Source organism: Cupressus sempervirens, chromosome 8 (assembly GCF_028749045.1).
Source record: "Cupressus sempervirens isolate cs-2001-9-10 chromosome 8, ASM2874904v1, whole genome shotgun sequence".
In the NCBI taxonomy this organism is placed as follows: Eukaryota; Viridiplantae; Streptophyta; class Pinopsida; order Cupressales; family Cupressaceae; genus Cupressus; species Cupressus sempervirens.
The window spans coordinates 343,127,801-343,148,886 of record NC_143125.1 but is presented as its reverse complement, the minus strand read 5'-3'; the positions used below and the strand labels follow the sequence as shown (position 1 = coordinate 343,148,886).

Sequence of the window (21,086 nt, the reverse complement as noted above, 5' to 3'; positions counted from 1 at the left end):
AGTTAAGTTCATACCCTTCATTTTTCTTCGTTTAAATCTTATCCATTATGGAAATATCTTTGTAATCTGTTAATAAGAGTTTTGCTCCTTAGTTTAATATTAAATATTTTAAATAATATTGTTATATTTAATTTATAACTGTCAATTATGTTATTAGGATACTAATAGAAACATTCGCATATACTTCATTAGGTTCTTATCCTTCATTTTTCCAAGTTGTAATCTAAATCCATTATGGAAAGATTTTTGTAATCTCTTATTTAAAGACTCTCGCTCCTTAGTTTAATATCTAGTATTTTAATTATCTTTTGAGGTCATTATTTTGACTCTATGGTTAAGCATGCTAGGATGGGTGACAACCCATGAATGCCAAATGCTCCACCCCAAAGAGAATCACCCAAATGCAATGTGTGCTAGGTATACCATTCTTTCTCATGAGAGATAGTTTCTTGTGAACTTCTCATGAAACATGTGTCAATGAGTTTGGACTCAAAAACTACATAACTGAATCCTAATAACAATATCATAATTCAACCTATTGTGGAAAATATCCCCTACTTATCAATCTATAAGCTAAAGGAGCTCTATAATTAATGGTTCATAAGGCATAATACTTGTTGAATGTTTTGCAATGGGATAGCAAGATGAGCAAGCTTAACCTTGGAGGAATCCCCATAGTTAAGTGCTTGAGTTGGTGCAACACTGGGATTGGGTGACCTCTCAAGAAGGCCCAATACTTCGCCTCTGTGCAAGCATGTAATGTCCCCTTTTTAGCACAAGTTGTATGAGTTTGTCGTCAACCTAATCCTTCATCGTCTCGTAGGATAACCAAGACATAAGAGGGATCTTGAGGCCATCTGGCCTACGCAATTTTAGTTCCAAGCCATTCTAAGTGGTTTTGAGGCAATTTGGGCATACTTACTATTTATAGTAAGTCATTCCACAGATGATTGGATATTCAATGGCAGTGACATGTCAATGGTAATTGTTTAAAATAGACAAAAAAAATTATTTACTATTGATATGATTTATTATGCATCAATAAAGCTTTAACTTATTTTACAAAGTTAAATTTAATTATTTGACTTTATTAATGCTTACTCTATAGTTTGAGGGAAATATTTATGTTAAATGGTCTTCTTTATAATATATTGGAAGCATAAATAAATGTTATTAGGGACTTAAGTTGAAGGAAAATCATGTACACGGCATGGAAAATATTAAAACGAAAAAAGCAACTACTGTAAAATAGGAGCCAAAAAGTAATTGCTAGAAAACAGGGGCAAAAAAGCAAAAATCCCAAAATAATAGGAAAGGGCTATAAGGTGATTTTGTTTATACTACATTGACAAGGTGAGTGAATATTCTCTTAGAAACCACTATAAACGAGATGGAAGTGCCCCCTTTTGAAATGCTAGGAACTATATGAAATTTATGAAATTGTTTGGATTTACATTCTTGGGCTTGGAGGACGAAAACCCTCTTCGTTGTTGAAAGAATAGTTTAACCACTAGCCAAAACCAAAAAATCGCTTGAAAAAAATTCGGGAAAAACTTAGTCAGTTCTTGGCAAACACTTGAGGAGAACTTACAAAATTGCTTAAATTTAATTAGAAATGCATTTCTTTTTTTTTGCAAAAATCAATAGGAAGTTGCATTCAATGAGTCAATAAACAAGAACACAAAAGAAACAAGCTAAGTCTAGATATATTGAAATGCAAAGTGGGTAGAAAATTGCATCCTCGCGATGAATGATGGTTGGGAGCAAAATAGTAAATGCATCATTACAATTACATCTTCCTCTTCCCAACTCTAGAGAGGTAGAACTAGAGGATCTAGTCCTAGAAGTCTAGACTGAGCGTGATTGTGCCTCCTCACTCATTATGTCTAACTCAAGTTGTGGCTCGTCCTCCATCCTAAATGTAGCTCTGCCTCTAGCTTCTCTTGGTAATGGCAATGACTCCTTGTCCTCCTCAATGTCATCCAATGTGAAAACAAATTCACCCCCCTCCTCCATAGCATGCCTCTCCAAATCATTACTATCATCCTCTGTAAACAAGGAGGTTACTCTTCTAATGTCCAATCACTGTAAGGATCTATATCATCCAAATCACATGCTAGTTGTTGCTTCATGTGCCTTCTTTATGAACAACTGAGAATTATATTGCACAAAAACAAGGCCATTAAGGCGATCTTGAGCTAACGTGTTCCTCTTCTTTGTGTGGATGGCCTCAAACAAGCTCCAATTATGCTCACAAACCTACCTAGGAATATGATAGTTCTTCTAAAACCACCTTAAATCCACTTCAAACCTGCTTCAAATAAATGGAAATCAGTTTGCAAAGTGTTTGGAAGAGTATTTCCCCCCCTCTCAGCAAAATACAAGTCAACAAATGATGAAATAAAACTCATTTGTGCTATTTTTTGCCTTTATGCACAAGCGGCCAAGTTGTTTGCAAAAACTTGACGATTTTTCCGTGAGTTTTTGCCAAAAACTCAGCGAGGTTTTCTTGCAAGTTAATATGGTAAATACTCGCCGAGGAAAAAAACTCAGGAGTTTTTCACCACTCGTTGAGTTTTCGGCGAGTAGTCCATCTTTGGTTGAAAGATACAGTCAAGAGGATTTGTGTTTGAACTGCAAGGTAAAATCATATTGCTATTTCTTCGTTTGCTAGGATTGAAGTTTCTAGGAAGAGTTTGGTTTTGAAGTTTGAGTCTACAACTTAAGTGTGAGTTAATGAGTTTGATTTATAGGTTACTAGAGGAAAAAATTCTACATTCATTGAGAAAACTAAGGCTTTCGTACCAATCAGTCATTGCTGTCAGTTTTCTATGTGGCTGTACAAGCCTAGGAATGTCATAAAAGTCTGAAACTGCTTGAAAGGGAGCAGAACAGACCTAGAAAGCTTCAAAGAGGTGCTGTACACATCTAAAGGTCATTTGGGGAAGTGTTGAACATAACTGAAACAATTAGGAGAATGCTGTATAAGTCTCAGATACCTGGAGCTCAGTAGAGAACTGAATACAGACTGAAACCCTCTGGGGTGACGTCAAGGGTCTGGTGAAATATTAATGCTAATGTTACTGTGTTTATAGAGTACATCAATGTCACAAGGCAGCAACATGTGGTAAGTCATTTCCTTGTAACTTATGTTTGAGCAAGCATAGGAAGGATTGATATCAATGTTAGAATGTATCAGATTTGCAATATATTTGAATCTGATCTGTGTTGTCTGAGAAAAGTTCCGAAGCAAGTTCTATAAAGTTATGATAAGTTTATGTGTTGACGGCATTTGATTATTCACGTTGCAATGCAAGCATTATGTTATATGTTCTTTTTCCAATGTTGAATGTAATCTGAAATTTCAACTCATTCAAAAATAACATCAGACAACCCAGACTGCATATTAAATAGCATTGCCCAGATGCATTGAGTGCTAAGTGTAACATTCATTTTTATGAGAGATAGGTTCTTGTCAAACACTAGTCATGCAACATGGGACAATAAATTTGACCCAAAAACTGCATATATGAATCCTGATAGGAATATCATAAAGGAAGGCCTTTTATTAAATAGCTAAAAAGTAAAAAATTGCACCTCGTTACAATAAACATAAACTAAAGCCATATGTAGAAAAATCTGCAAGAAATCATTTTCTGATATTTGAATGTAAAAAAAATAAAAAGTAATCTAGATTTATGGGATATTTTCTTAGCATTATCATTCCTATTTGTTCATTTAGGCTTTATCAGTTTGATTTTTTTCAATTCTTTTAGATATATATTTACAATATCATGTAGTCGAAATTGATTAATTTATATCAGATAGTAAGGGTCAAAATGTGTACTGCAACTTGGACAATTCTATAATTTTTACATATCAACTATAAAAAATGATTGATTGACATCAGATACTAAGGGTGAAAATGTGTACTGCAACTTGGACAATTCTATAATTTTTACATATCAGCTGTAAAAAATGATTGATTCATATCAGATACTAAGGGTCAAAATGCGTATTGCAAGTTATAGAATTCCATTGGATTTACATATCAAAGGTAAAAAATGATTTCTTTATATCAGATAGTAAGGGTCAAAATGTGTACCGCAAGTTGCAGAATTTCATTGCGTTTTTTCTCACCACCACTAAATCCTTCATTGACATTGCGGTCTAAGAATTTTGGATCCATATTTAGCATTGCAAGCTTTGGGGAAAGGAAACCATAGAACTGCATGAAAGTTCAAAACTCATATTTTAATTTATCACTTACAAAGCAGCTTGAACCAAAATTATGAACATTGGGAAAAAATTATTTACATTTATGAACAAGAAACTCTTTCGTAATCCAAAGTTATCAATAATCAACCAAAGCTACTCAATTAAAAATAAGGCTAAGAAGCATATAGATGTTCAAAGTCAGAAGTAGTATAAAAAATGAAACTCAAATACGTACCAAAATAATGTTTATCTACTCACAGATCCATAAGGGTTGGGAAGGGATAAAGTCTCTCCCAAGGGTTATAGGGATGGATACACCAAAGACAGGGTATCCATGAGGCTTGGGAAGATATAAATTCTCTCCCAAGGATTATAGGGATGGATAAACCAAAGACAACATATTCATAAGGGCTGGTGTGATGTCGTCTTCTTGAATTAGGATTCAACAACAAATGAATATATAATTATAAACAATAATATAATTTATCATTAAATTAACTGTGTATAATAAAAGAATATAATAGTATAATGTTATATGAATATAGTAATTCAATACAATCTATTATTAAATATAATATATTAAAAAATAATAATAGTAAAATTTATAGATCCAGGGTGAAGAGGATTTTCTATTGATTCACTCTCCAACCTGCAAAAGAGACATTATCGAAGCCTTCCCTGCGGGTGGAAAGCCATCCTCAAAAGCAGCATTTACTCTCATTTAATGCCCATTTTCCCCTCTTTTTATGGGGTCTCGCTCGCCAGGAAATGTTTTCAAACAAACTCTACAAACACCAACGTCATTGGTGGAGAATACTAGGGTCCACTCCTTAAAAGATATTCTGCAGAACACGGTTCAGATTCCCAATTGAGCCCGGTTCATCCAGCAAACAGCCAGAGACCACACTCAAGAAACAGAGATAGACAGTAAAGGTTTCATCTACCAATGTCTTCACTCTAAGCCAAATTTACAAATGTCCATCTGCCCCGGCCCTATTTATTTTAGTAACTGATACTCTATACTACATTCTCAGGGATAATACATTATCCCCAACGGTCAAAAGTATTGTTATCCCAGGTGGAGAAGAACTTGCTGCTATTCAGTTTGTTGATGATATAGCAATCACTATTGAGTTATCAGAGGATAATGTGTGCAATCTGTTAAACAAACTGGAACTGTATTATGCGGCATTTAGTAGTAAGGTTTGACTACCCGAGTCCACAATGCTGGGAAGGGATGAGCAACCTCCTAGCTGGTGCAACAAGTTTGAGGTATCATCAGATGGTCCTAGTCACATTGTGAAGTATTTGAGGATCTCAGTTAACCCCAATCTAGGTGAAATGTGGAACTGGTTTAGAGATAAATTTGATTAAAAACCGAATAAATGGAAAACCAGATATCTTTCTTTGGTAGTGAGGTTTCAGGTCTGCCAAAAGGTTTGTCATCCTATACCATATTCTATGCACTGGCCTGGCTGTTTGATCAAGCTCAATTCAATTACATACAGAAGAAAATCAGAGACTTTCTTTGGTCAGATGGCAAAGGGAATAGAAAGGGGCATGTTGTTAATAAAAGCTGGTGTAATATGAGCAAAGAAAATGGAGGTATGGGACTTAAGGGCCTCAGAATGCAAGGGATCAATCTAGCTGTTAAATGGATAGCAATTTCTACTTTGGAGGATGGACCCTGGAAGATTCTGATAAGAAACAGCATTGCCAGGGCAAGACCACATAACACCTTAGCATGAAAATGGCTCCATATTAATGATCTTATGTCTACCTGTACTTTGTTATTAAGATATCAGGATCTAATGTCTTCAAGGCTATTTGGAAAAGCTGGGAATATGTTAGAAAGCTAGTCAATAACAACAGCTGTATTGATGAAAAGAATATGGTTTATGTAGAGAATTCAATCTGGTGGAACCTCAAAAGGAGTGATTAAGTCTCTGCACTTATTCAAGGCGGCTATGCAAAATATTGGGCCAGCAAAGCATCAAAAAGTTCAATTATATCATAAAAGGAAGGTAGATTAATCAGCTAGCATGAAGTGGGCAACAAATTTGATATCCCCAATCTCATTGGAGGACCTATGCCATGGTAAGAGAAGCATGTTGTAGTCTAAACCTCCCAAAGGATTGCAGCTCCAATGATATGAGAAATTCACTTCTGAAATGGCCAGATGAAACCCCTTTTCCTGCATCAGAGCCAAGCTTATTTATAAACTACTCTCCGGTAACCATGACATCTTTGAGCACCTCAATTCACACTGGAACATGAATCTGGAACCCACCCAATGGAGTAAAGACCTTGTAGACCTCTGGCATAGACCTGCAGAACCCAAGAAGTCTTGCTTTCTTTATGTGGCTCTTCTTCCTGCATAAATTAGTTGTAAAGAAGCATAATCGGGACCTAAACATTTGTACTTACTGTAGGAGTCATGAATCTATCTCCCACATCTTTTTTGACAGGAAGTCCGGAGGATATTTGGTTTTTCTTTGCACCATAACTTCAGTCTTGTAAATATGTTAGCTAGTAAGTTCTTGGACTTGGATAACTGCAGTAACTTATTTCAGTCTGCTCTTTCTGTTGAAACATTGTGGTCCATTCAGAAAATGAGAAATGAAGACATTTTGAAAGGTAGAATTTGAAGCCGTACAGAGTCTCTCCAAAGACTCGTATACTTTAACATTTCCTCACAGGTGACTGCCATTATCAAAACTGATGAAAAGCTATTCATTAAGTTGTTAGAGGATGGTGACATTAAGATATTGAAGAAGAAATTGGCATATGGTTATACCAAAGTGCAGAAACATACAAACATTCCTTTTGAACGGGCCCTGAACCAGATGAAGAAGTTGTTGGAAGATTGGGAAGATTGTTGAAAGATTGGTTGGAAGCATGAATGCTGATGATATTCCTATGGGGGAGTACTACTATGATGATATGTTACATTCGTGATTGAGTTTGTCATTGATGTCAATGTTGCAGTTTTCTGTGGTATCTGACAGAAGAACAACGGAAAGATCAAGTTAGTACGGACGGCTAGTTAAGCATTATAACTATCCAAAGTTATGGGAGATACTTCTGAGTATCTAGTATATGCAGTTAACGTCGGAAGAAGAAAGGACAAGTCTAGAAGAAGTTATGTAAGTTTTGGTGATGTTTGTTCTGAGACAGAGTTTACAGAGGCATGTTCTGGTAAACTTGTTATATCTCTTAACAAAGTTAATATCTTGAGGATCAAGGTTGAGGACATGAAGAAGACATGTTGAGAATGACGTGGCTAAGCTCGCTCATCATAATATTACATGTACAGAAAGTTATTCAAGTTGCAAGGTGGAAGATTAATGTTATCACTAAGTGTAACGTGTTCTTAATGTGGTCCTATAATAATTAATTGAGAAGGTCTAACAGCCGACTCAGGGAATTATTTTGTGGACTCCATATAAAGGAAGGACATTTTTCTTTATCATGGCATGAGATGATATGATTTTACGATCAATGATAAGCAGCACAGAGTGCGGAATGCGAAGTTGTGCAAAGTAGTACAGAAGTGAAGGAAACTTCATTGCTGAGGTTTTGCTGAGTGATCCAAGGTTTGGTATATGGATCCAAGGTTCGTGACCTGGTCTACAAGGTCTAACAGTGATTGGTCCGGTTGACAGGATAGAGGAAAGAGCAAATGAAAAAGAAAGATAATAGTAAATTACTTGTTTGAGCAGTGAGCTCTTCTTGTAGTTGAAATTGCATGTTTGGGCAGTGGGCTCTTCTTGCATACATTATACCACAACTCCTAACAGGGTTGGAATCTCCTAACAGGGATTCAAAGTCTCCTAACAGGGACTCATTGTACTAAATGTTGTAAAAGACTCCTAACAGGGTCCATCCTCTAACAAGGAATATTTATATTAGTACATCATCTTGTGGGCATCATTCCCACCGAGGTTTTCCCTCTAATCAAGGGTTTCCCTAGTCAACATATTTGGTGTAATTATCTATGTGCATTTTATTATGGTTGTTGTTTACTTTGGTTGAATGGATAAGTTTGTTTAAAGGAGATAAATGTTTTAATTGTGGGATAATTGATTCACCCCCCCCCCCCCCCAGTTATCTTGGTGGACTATTGTTTCTAATAGACGCAACTACATGAACTCCTGGAGAAGGCTTCATTGGATAAAGGCAAGGCAATGCAAGCCGCACCAATAGTTGTCCTGCCTCCACAAGCTATCTCATAGCAACCAAGGGGAGTTGCACAAGGTCAAAATGACAAAGTGTTGTTGTAGAATGAAGGATATCTTGGATGGATTTCCTAGATTGCTCGCAGGGGCAACAACTTTTGATTTACCGACCCGTCCTCTTCTTCTTTGTATTATGTTATTTAATACCATCTCTGTAAATAACAGGTGTACTCTTCATATGTTGGCCTACATGTATATAGCTCAACGTTTTGGCTAGTTGTTTTTATTATGATCAATAGAAAAAAATAGCGAAGTTAATAGATAAATATTAAATAACAAAATAAGTAAACACCAAATAAATAATATAAATTGTACTAATAATTTAACTATGATTGTGGCCATATCAATTATTATTAAAGGCCCTAAACATTATAAAGATTTAAGTAATAGCAATATATATCAAACTCAGATCGATAATAATCAATAAGACAATAGGTTTGTAATGGTATATTGACCCAAGAAGAAAGCGTCAACTATAGGTGTTGTCAAAGACTTAAATGCCACAATCAATACACACTGTGTACTTGAGGAAAGTACCACTCAAATCCTAGTCCAATCATTACCATAATTATCTACCTGTGAAGATTGAAACCTTCCTGAAGATTATATCATTGGAGCAGTTGGAAGAACTAGACAACAGCAAGCACACATACCATGAGCATGTTTATGTCATGGAGAGGCTCAACCTTAATGAAGGATACAGTGCTTAATAAAGCTAATCTTTGTTATCAAGAATCGATGTAGAAGTGGAGGTCACTTACTCAGGCCTCAGGGGTTGCCAGTGTTTGCACTTAAGGATATATAAACAAGTCTACAGCACAAATATCTTAAGGGAGGGCAAGGGAAACCATCTCAGACCTAAATCATTTGAAGAATGTAGCTGTCGACGTAGAAGTCAACCATCACATTCTTGTCGCCCTTATGATAATATCACTACATAATATAATCGTTGCCAACTTATTGAACATTGTCAAACATATATCATCTCTAACATATATTGTTGTTTTCTTATTGTTGATAATATGTCATTGTATATCCATCAATATTTATTTTCTACTCAGATTTGTGGATATCAACTCAAGTTTTATCTAGTGTAACACGGAAACGTCCCTAGGACGAGGGGACGGCGTTTCGAGCGGCGCCACTTAGAGTGCCACCTCCACTGGAGACAGCGAGACATCTCCGAGATGGGGAGACGTCTCCAAGACGGCAAGACATCTCCAAAATAGGGAGAAGTCTCCTTTGTGTGGGTGCGGGGGGACGCAACAAAGTCTCCTTTATTGCGGTGGGACGTGATGAAAGTCTTCTTTATTGCGAGGGGACACGACAGAGTCTCCTTTATTGCAGGTGTGGAAAGACTTGTAGTTTTTTTTTGCATTATAATATTATATACTTATTTTGACATCATGATTCATGGCACATGATACTTATTATAATCATCTTTATGTCATGACTCATATGATCATTGATTACTTTTAGATAGTAGAATCTAGATACTCATACTATTGATTTGAAGACTGATATATAGACTAATATTTGTTGATGTTCAATGGCAATGTCCATTGTTTGTTTGTCATTTGATCGTGAATCATGATGTCCCAGTTCAAAACTTCAATGCAATATTCAATTTTAATTTTTTATTGTTTAAGTTTACTGTTTTTTACATCTTTATATGATTGTATCAAGTTATATTGTATAATTGTAGTACATATTTTCATAACTAGCATTTTAAGTACCATATGTCCAATATATACACCCCTGCTCCCCACGCCACCCCCTGTCCCCCACCGCCGTCCCCAAATCAAGGCCCCTCTATCCCCCTGTCTCAAAAACTTGTCCCCCCATCCCGCCGTCCCCCCGTCTCCCAAGGTGATGTAACTATGGTTTTATCTGGAGTCATTTCTAATAATCATCATTGATGCATTTTAATCACAGACCAATACTATCATCGTAGTGATTGATTTATGATCTTTGATCATTCTAAATTGTTGCTTCTAAATGGATTTTTGAATACAAGTGCTAGAGTAATCTTCCTTAATGTCACTGCTATTTGAATGCCATCATAAACCACTAATAACTTGATACTCTCAGACAAATGATATCACTTCACTACCTTTTTATAGAGTTTGACCGTGTTTTGAAGATTCCCGATATCAACTGTTTCTACCGAGTTTGATGTTCATGCTTCTGGCAATCTTACAAAGCAGATCTCTTCTCCAACATCTACAGAGGATGAGCATATGTGCCATTTCTAGTGACTGATTCTACCAAGAAACCTTGAGTCTTGGCTTCAATTAAACATGATTGGAAGATTGGATCTGTAATGAAAAAACAGTGATCATCTTTCTCCAAATATATATTTTCGGTGTACTTCAGCATCCAGACATCAATATAAATTGCTAACATGAAAATAGATGAAGTAAATCTTTGACATCAATGACAATATCTCCAACACTAACATCAAAGGATAGGAAAACCAAGTGTCTTTGTTAAAAAAAGAGGATGTATTTGCCAAGGAACCAAGAAAGACATCCTTGGAGGAGGGAACATTACACCTGAGAAGAGATAAAGTCTCTCCTTGGGATTATAGGGATTGAATACACCAAATATAGGGTATCCATAAGGCTTGGAAAGAGATAAAGTCTCTCCCAAGTATTATAAGGATGGATACAGCAAAGTGTAGGGTATTTGTAAGGCTTGGGAAGAGAAAGTCTCTCACAAGAATTATACGGATGGATACACCAAAGACAAGGTATCCATAAGGCTTCGGAAGAGATAAAGTCTCTCCCAAGGATTGTAAGGGTAAATATACTAAGTAAAGGATATCCTTAAGGTCTTAGGAAGAGGAAGTGGTAATCAGATGGTGACATAGCTTGAGGATCGTTCTAGAATAGCCAGAAGGCAACTAGAACCCAAAGAAGCCCTCCAAAAAGAGCTTGGAGCCTAATGCGAACTCTCCCTAAGGATTAGGATTATTCATCAAGGCTCATCATGGATCAGGGCAATACTTAAAAGAAACACTACAATTAATCAAGTTCTATCTTTTGAATTATTATAAGGATTTTAAATTGGATATTCTGATGAAATATTTTTTGCATTTGATTTATAAATATATTGCCAATCTCACCTCATGTTGAAATTTCTGTTTGTATTATTCAATCCAAACTTGTAACAAGAAGATATCACGGGTGGACGGCAGAAGAAACTCGTATTGGATTGACATTGCTTGAGGGCAAATAGTTTTGGGGAAGGGCAAACTAGGATATCCCAATTTTGAAAAAGAAATTAACAATAATTAATAATTAAATAATAGAATTTTTTAAAGAATAATAGTAAAAGAAAAATAAAATGATATACTATAATCTATTATTGATGTATCAATATATTATTAAAACAAAGAATAAAATAAATAAATATAAGAATATTTAATTTCAGCATTATTTTTATTATCATAATATCTATACATGTATATTAACATAATCAATATTTATTATATATAAATATAATACATATTCACTATGTTATTAATCAAAATCATTAAATCTATTAGCGACTAAGAAAGTCGTGACCAAGTCTGAAGGGGCACAACTTCCATACCCCCCATGGCTGCATATAGTAAGTATAGGGACATTGGAAGGGCATGGAACCAACAACTAAGGAAACTCAGTCAGCATCATAGTCATTCAACAGGCAATAACAGGGGATATTATAACCATAGATGGAAAAATCTCACTTGGCAAAAACTCGCCAAGCCCAAAAAAAACTCAGGAAAATTTTGTGGAAAAACTTGGGAACCTAAAAAACAGCTTAAATTTAAAGAAACAAGCAGAGTTTAGATATATATAAATGCAAAGTGGGTACAAAATCAGAATCTCGTGCAGAATGTTGATGGTGGGAAGCAAAATAATAAATAGTTTCTATAACACTAGAAGTAAATACATCATTGTAGTTAATTTCTATAAAACTAGAAAATACATCATAGTAAATAGTTTTCATAAAACTAGTAATAAATACGGCATAGAAAAATAGTCCAAGAGTGAGTTTGAGCAATTTTGGCCTACTGGAATGTAATGCTTGTCTTGAGTGTGAGCAGGTGGTCAAGCTAAGTCAGTCAGGACTCAAGAATATAGAATTGAAACCAGGTGATCTGTGAGAAAATGAGTTGGAATCATTAGAAAATCATTGTTCCAACATAAATTTGAGCTTAAAATGCCAGGACAAGCTGTGGGAGATAATACTATTGAAGGCATGTTGAATCCTGAAATTTGACTAAGTCTGGAAAAAAAATTTAAACCCCCAAAATCTACAGTCTGCCTTTTAACTCCTATGAAGCTGAAACATATCTAAAACATCCCGTCAGTATTTATACAAATATAACTTTACTTAAATGTTATATTTGTATAAATCCTCCTACTCCTGAGCTGCAAAAATGACTAAACAATGCTGCAAATCCAAACTGGTATCAAAAAATGACATTTTTGAGCCTTTGACCTCTGATCTTGCTGCACGAGTGAGTGTTTTCCCAAAACTCTCTGAGTTTTTAGCAAAAACCTGGCAAGTTTTGCCCATGCCAAGTGTTTTGCCCATGCCAAATTTTAAAAACTCAGCGAGTTTTTAAAATTCACCGAGTACTCGGCGAGTTTTCCGTCTATGATTATAACTAGATCAGAATAGAGATTAAATATCCAATCAGCAAATAGGAGACCATTCAAACAGTGGCTCATTCCATAGACAGAGCAAGGTATCTAATCAGAAAGCCAGTCAACAGATGAATTTTCTGTATGCAAATAGAATAACAGAAGAAAGAGATGTCTACTTCCCACAGAAATAATATATATATCAAATACATCAACATAAAATACAGACATATTCATTCGGCCAGTGATTATGGAACTGGAGTCATGCAATAGCGAATATATATCTTCCCCATCAGTGGTTTAGGAGTCTGAGGTATAGCCGCTGACTGCCAATCTAGGGGAGTCACACCAACAGCACTCAGTCAGCAATCTGGGCTCTTTTTATTACAGACAGCACCATATAGACATAAGAGAACCATCAAATAGCTCATTGACTGACAATAGCACATCAAGGTATCACAGAAAGCAAAATAAAAGAGCATATAAGTTACTCCTGTAAGCAACTTATATAAATACACTTATCAGTCTGGGAACAAGACAAAGAACAAACATATAGAAACTAGGGGATAAGAGATTTTGTATAGAGAGAGGATAACACCATTAAGCAGTCACCATTTCCAGCAGTTCAAGGACAGAAACTTGTACGAAGAATTCTCCGTAGTTGAGTTGCCAGAAGGAATTGAGTCTCTGAGGGACATCCCAAAGAATTCTAAAATTGAATGCTATAAAAGAAACAAGGCAGAGAATCAGGTGCTAGTCAACCTTAACATCAGAGGCCAGGACATTACAGACACACTTCACCAATCCCAAGGCGTTGCAAACCCAAGCTCTAATACCATAGAATAACACAGAATGATTAAAATATTCAATGTTAATTTAAGGAGCAAAAGTCTCTTTAAACAAGGGTAACAGGTGACAACTTAAAAGAGCAGAGGAAAAAAACAAACTGAAGAACAAAAAACAGTTACGAAAAACTATCCTAAAAACATAATTGACCATTACGAACTAAATATAACAATATTACTCTAATAAGTAGTTTGAATGCACTACAAGTGTTATAACAGGATAGAGTCTCTTAAATGATTTGTGACTGTTAGCATCTTAGAGAATCATTTCCTTTATACCCAAATCTGCAGTTGTGCAACTCCGACAATGTGCTTATCAGCAGCAGGCTGGTCTCTGGTCTTGTGACTACTTTTGGGACAAAACATGCATTTGGTACTGCTCAATACTTGTGCATTTATAAATGTTGAGGAAACCTCCACGGAAGCCCCCTTGGTCCTAGCTGAGCCTCAAATGAAGCAAAGATTACCCACACACAACAATTGGTCCCTAGATGCCCTACCTGATCATATGTTAGAGGTTGGTAGCTTTGACACCCTTGGCATTTAGAAAATGGCTTGGCTTTAGGGTGGGGATTTGGTCCACAACAACTCTGTGCACCAACGTACACCATTTGGACCAAGTTGCCAACACAAAAAAATAGAAAACCAGTGGCTATCTACAGAAGTAAATTTATACACTCACCTTGTGCATGTGTGTTGAAAAATTAAAGCATAAGCAACTTCACCAATAGTTTCTGATTAAGCATCTGTGTCTTGAATCGCAAGTGCCAAAGCACTTATGTATCACAAGAAGGAAAAAAAATGACCAAACAATTCCCAGGAACTATCTCATCCAGATATATTTAGATCTTGTAACAGGAATAGATGTTCAAATGCACACCTCAAGAGGACCAAGTTCTGGAAAACCAAGTGTTGCTCTCCGAGCATTGCATGCCATCCGCAGGAAATCCATGTTGCTCACACCAGGGATCTCCACTGGAGACTGAAAACTCATAAACAAGCCAGCATGGCTTCTCTCTTCAGGCTCCTTATCGAGCAAGTCCTCCCCTTTGAAAATCACTGTACCCCCAGTAACCTCATAATCAGGATGACCCACAAGAACCTGTATTTGATGCCAACAAGATTCAGATAATATATATATTCTAAACCATAATTCGTCTAACAATAAAACTGTTAAAAAGTCAATTTTGAAATTGCCTTGCCTTTGAGAGAGTACTCTTTCCAGACCCATTTTTCCCCATGATTGCATGAACCTGCAGGGAAAAAAAATCATCTAAGAGGTTTCACCAATTCCTTCAAATGACCATTTTTGTTTTGAAATGTATTTATTTATATCATGTTTAATTAAGAATTTGATAAAAGGTCTTATAAGCATAGATAGGAATTCTAATTAAGTGTCTATTAAATTCCTTGAAGATTTTGTTGTTTGATTATATTTTATTTTAAATCTTCTAAAATATTTAAGCATGGGAATAAAAACAGACATACTGATTCAAATTATTTGTGATTTTTAAAAAAAAGCATTGAAGATTTATAATACAAATAGAGGCTCATGTAATGGCCAGGGGAAAAAACCCAGAGTGAGAGAAATGGAGGAAGAAGCTTGAAAGGGCTTAAAGAATGCAGAAGAAATGGAGCTGATAAGAAAATGACAAATGTATGAATTGACACACTCACATTCTTGTATGTTTGAGTGACTTCCATAAAAACACTAAAAGCAAAAAATCAAAATAGCCAAAGACCCTATCAGCTAGAGCACAATTTTCTGTAGCAAGCAATGCTACAAAAACTGTAACTAGGATGCACCAAAGACAGTTTTTTTTGTATCCTTGACAAAGACATCACTAAACATTTCTCACAAATCCCATTGTTGTCATTGCCAAAACAGTATGAACAGAACAAAGTAAGTCTTGTCTTCACACAAAGACAATATTACCATTAGCTACACTCTAATCATACACCACAGACACTCCATTGTTACAGGACAGAATTGGAAACATTGAATCTGAACCTACTAAATGTATACTATTAGCCTGATATGCATGCTTGCCAAACTAGTGTAATTGAAAGAAAAAAACATAGCCAACTCAGTGCTGCAAGAATGCTCATTTTGTGGCTTTCGAACATAATCTGCCTATATAAGGGCCAAGTGGTTCAGATTCATGTCATTTGAATGCAAGACAGCAATTTTTGGCAGTTCAAGAAAAGGTGGATTATAAGCCTCGAGTAACTTGGTTTAAAGCGTGATAAACATGCAAACAAAGTTTTATAAGGATCATGGCAAATAGCTTCAGCTTCCTGTCGAAACTTTGAACCCCCTTTCTTTCAGATGATACCAAATCTTCTGACCAAATTGAAACTAGAGAGACCCAATTTATATCACAATGCTGCTGCTGCTAATCCTGCGATTAGGTGATAATTTTGAACTTATTGAAGAACACGTTGGATCTAACAAAGGAACTCCTCGATCATTTAACTTCATACTGAGTTTGTGCAATACATGCATTGAGTCTCAACATAAATAATTTTCAACATGGCAAATTCCACATTGCAATGCACATAGTAGAAGTAGATTGATATTGAAGGGATGTTAAAATATCTCAAACTGGATATTTACTCGATTTTTCCTCAAAATATATTCAAAACTAAACATATGCAGACATATTACAAAACACAATAGAAACCAGCAGAAACTCCAACAGATATTAAATCTTTCTTTCTCAAAATGATACTCAGGATTCAAGCATATAAAAATGCATTACAGACCCACAATATAAAATTAGAAAACTCTCATAAAATTCTTTAAACATGTTATTGCATTATACAACAACAATACAATAACTAGCATTCAAAATCCAATCTTAAACACAGTTTTACAGTCAGATTGGAACACTAAGAGAAGAAGTTGTAAGCGCATACGAGACACCTGAAGTGACATCTCCACGAACAATGGGTTTGCGTCCACTGTCTGCCAGCGCGAGGGGCTATGTCCTCACACTGGCTGAAAGCTGAAGCTTTCCTGAATAACTCTCACAAGAGAGAACTGAAATCTAAATCATAAATCAAGCATGCCAAATGAAGGAGTCTCTTCTCCTTTTATTCTCACAGTTGTGACTCTTCGACTTCCCTCCTGGCTTTTCGTCTTATCTCTCCTTGTCATCTTTAGCCCACTTTGAATATTAAATTGACCTTTTCTAATAAGAGTCCATGCTTTCATAGTCAATTTTAATATCATATAAATGTGTCCTTTAGTATTTATAATGTCCCAAAAAGGAGAAATTACAAATCTCCCCTCCTTGAAATTGCTTGTCCTCAAGCAATTAGTACCAAGATCCCATATGAATCTGCAGGTAGCTCTGCAGTCCAATCTGAGAACAACTCTAGCCATACTGCGAAGCAAGGTGTCACTCTGCCATCCATTCGTCAACTAGATCCCTAGATCCCATATAGATCTATGAAAAAACATTGCACCTATAAACTGTACAACTCTGATAATCACTGCATCCAACCTCAAATTGAATAGAACTACAACCAAGTCCTCAACAAGCCATAGGTACATACGATCAACACCTGGATCCCAAACCCTGTTGTCTTGACGGCTGCTATGATGAGGCAAAAATGTATCAAGGGACTATGTATAACCTAGTAGATGGTGACGATCTGACCTAAATAGATGATGTAAGAAACGAGCTGCTCAAAAGTTGACTCTAACACCACAAGTACATCAAAACCCAAACTGTCATCATAAATCTGGAGAACCCCCAAGTGCATAAGTGTTATAAGTACGAAGCTGAAAAGCTTATCACTATGATTGAAACATAGCTCACAGCAATAATCCACCAAGATTTATTCAGTGGCTGATGTAGGAGATCCATCCAACTCCTATATGGGGTGAAATCGGAAACCATATTTGGATTGATCCAATGACAAGCAACAGTAGTCAAATCACTACTCCCATCCTATGATACAAATTCACTGCTAGGAACTATACTAGGATCGAAATCAAAATCATCCTCTTCATGGCAATCAAAAGGAGTTCCCTCGTTTATCACAAAAAGGGAATTATCGGAAGTCCAATCAGCAACAACTTCAAACAAAGGGTTGTCTACAAGTTGAATGTGATCTAAAGTTTTGATACTTGATCATTTGGGGCAGCTATCCAAGTCATATGTCTGCTGAATGCTATCAAGTTCATCTATGACTTATTGGAAAAACTCCTGCCTCACTTTACTCTCATGTTCCCGAGAGTGATTCATGACCCTGATCTGATTTTCTACTTCCTGAAGAGAAAATTGAGTTTCATCCAATGCCTCGCAAGCATACTTAAGCTCCCTATTGAGCTCCTTAATCTCATTCTTTTCTCAATTTGATTGATCAGCATATATTTCAACAACCTTAAGAATATAATCCCTATCGGACAACAAATATAAATAATCTGATTTCATAGTTCAAAAGTTGTGATGCAGAGATAAACGCAACGAAAGCAAACACAACGAGAACCAACACCAGCAAGAGATAGATAATAAAATTCTTCTAATTAATTTATCAAATGAACAATACATACACTTGCTCTCCTACAGATTTCTTCTCCCCATAACTCTGTATCCAAAAACGTTGTTCTCCAAAAACTTGACCTAAACCTAAACCTAAAAACTCTATTTATACTTGCTAGGACAGTCTACAAAACATTCTAGATTATTACAATATAGAAAATTCTAGATCAATATAGAATAGGGAAGAATGACCCCACAAGAGTCTGAACAAATCCCAAGAAAAGAACTTATCCTAATGACAAAATCGAGATAAATTTCTCGAGTTGGCTTGTGCATAAAACTTGACCTAAATACTTTATGTGGGTGCTCCTGCACCATACTCCCCCAGGAAATTTTATCTCAAGCCCACTTGAGATGAGCTCTTGTAGAGTGGTACCCTGCTCATGTCAACTATATCACACAAAATTATGTCCTTATACTTTCCAATCTGAAAATCAACCCATGATTTATTTACAAGAGTTTGTTGACCCTTTGTTAGCCATGAAACCTTATAAGGAAAAGGATGAGGTATTCTCCTAAGTTTTAACTTCTCAACCATCTCAAGAGAAACCAAATTTTCAGTAGATCTTGAGTCAATAATGACTTTACATACCTTACCTCCAGATTTGCAAGCAATCCTAAAGATAGTTTTCCTTTGTGGTGGTTCCATGGTAGTAGGCACTTTCAAAAGTGTTCTTCTCATCATTAAACTTTCTCCTCTTTCAGGTACACTATCTGAGTCAGCCATCTCCTTCTCTTGGTATTCATCATCTTGTACCAAATGTGTTCTTCTTTCACCTTGTGAACTTGAACTTGCTCTATTCGGACATCTAGATGCATAATGTCCCTCCTTATTGCAATTGAAACAAACAATCGGACTTGTCCTTCTACCACCAAATCCACCTCTTGAATTGCCTCTTCTACCTCTGAAGTTACCTCTAAAATTTCCTTCGCTTCAACTAGTTTCTTGCTTTATCTCCTTATGATCTTCCTGGTTTTGTCCTCTTCCTTGGAAATGTCCTCTTCCCCTTTGATTTCTTCCTCTTCCTCTGCTATTTTGTTCTTGCCTTCTTTTCAATTTGGCTTCCACCTTCAATGCTAGTTGATAACATTTTTGTACTGTATCCGGACATAATAAATTAAGTTCTTCTTGAATGTTCAACCTCAATCCATTGAGATATCTAGCAACTTTTACACTTTCACATTCACTCTACTTTGCCCTTAGGCTTAATTTTTGAAATTCTTCAGTATAGGCAGTAACATCTAGCTCCTTTTGTCTTAAATTTTGTCTCCTTCGATGAAATTGGATTTCATAATCCTCAGGTAAGTATGTTTCTCTCACCTTGGCACACATCCTTTCCCATGAAGTTATCATGTTCTTACCTTCTTTGACCCTTTCTCCTTGAGTGAAATTCCACCAAGTGAGGGCTGGTCCCTTCAACTTTGACTTGGCAATTTTTACCTTGTCCTTTTTTGCTATATTTTCACATTCAAAATGGTTGTTCAAGGTTTCTATCCAATCCACAACAGCATCAACATCCATCTTTCTCGAGAAGATGGGCAGGTCACCTTTGGCATCCTTCTTGCCAACTCTTTCAAGGGCTTCTATGAAATATCTCTGGTCTGCAAGTAAGTTAACCACCTCTTGCTAAGGGATATCCTCTTCTTCCCCTTCTTCCTCTTGCTCTAAAGGAACCTTTGCTCCCTTTTCCATCCAACCCTTCATCTTCTCAAATTCATTATAACCACTTATTGATTTTCTCCTTTTCTTGTATCTTCTTTGCCAGTCCAGTATTGGTGACCATGTTTGATGTTTCAGCTTCTGACTCTAATCTAGACATAAAATCTAGTTGACTCAGGAGCTTTCCCCAAGCTTTGATACCAAAAATGATGCAGAGATAAACGCAACAAAAGCAAACACAATGGGAACCAACACCAGCAAGAGATAGATAATAAAATTCTACTAATTAATTTATCAAATGAGCAGTACATATACTTGCTCTCCTACAAATTTCTTCTCCCCATAACTTTGTATCCAGAAACTTTGTTCTCCAAAAACTTGACCTAAACCTAAACCTAAAAACTCTATTTATACTTGCTAGGACAGTCTACGGAACATTCTAGATTATTACAATATAGAAAATTCTAGATCAATATAGAATAGGGAAGAATGACCCCACAAGGGTCTGAACAAATCCCAAGAAAAGATCTTATCCTAATGACAAAATCAAGATAAATTTCTCGAGTCGGCTCGTGCATAAAACTTGACCTAAATACTTTATGTGGGTGCTCCTGCACCAAGTTGTTTTGACCACTTGCAAATCAGCAACAAGCCAATCTCCTTCCACTTCCCTTTGAGCCTTCTTGTAGAGATCTTCAACCAACTTGTGAGTGCTGTCATAACGTACCAAAGACACCACAACCAAGTCTTCACTAACCTTCAGCTAGTTCTTTAAGATATGCATTTCATTATTGTCTTGTTGAAGCGGTTCATCATCTTGTAGTGTCATCTTAGGTTTTCCTCTAAATTCATGCCATGGGTATCAGAAATATATGGTTCATCATACAAAGATTCCAATCTACTATTACCTCGTGTGCAACCAACCTCATCAACCT

At 36.1% G+C, this 21,086-nt stretch overlaps 1 protein-coding gene across 2 annotated transcripts in view; it reads right to left on the bottom strand.

Moving 5' to 3' along the window:
* NAP7 (non-intrinsic ABC protein 7) overlaps positions 1-21,086 on the bottom strand; it is a 53,811-nt gene that overhangs the window by 16,774 nt on the left and 15,951 nt on the right. For both annotated transcript variants that reach the window (XM_089797629.1, XM_089797628.1), the window contains 3 exons: positions 15,141-15,191; positions 14,819-15,040; positions 4,106-4,228 (listed from right to left, as the gene is read on the bottom strand). In XM_089797629.1, coding sequence (XP_089653755.1) covers positions 4,106-4,228; positions 14,819-15,040; positions 15,141-15,191 — 396 coding nt within the window. The remainder of the gene's footprint in view (positions 1-4,105; positions 4,229-14,818; positions 15,041-15,140; positions 15,192-21,086) is intronic.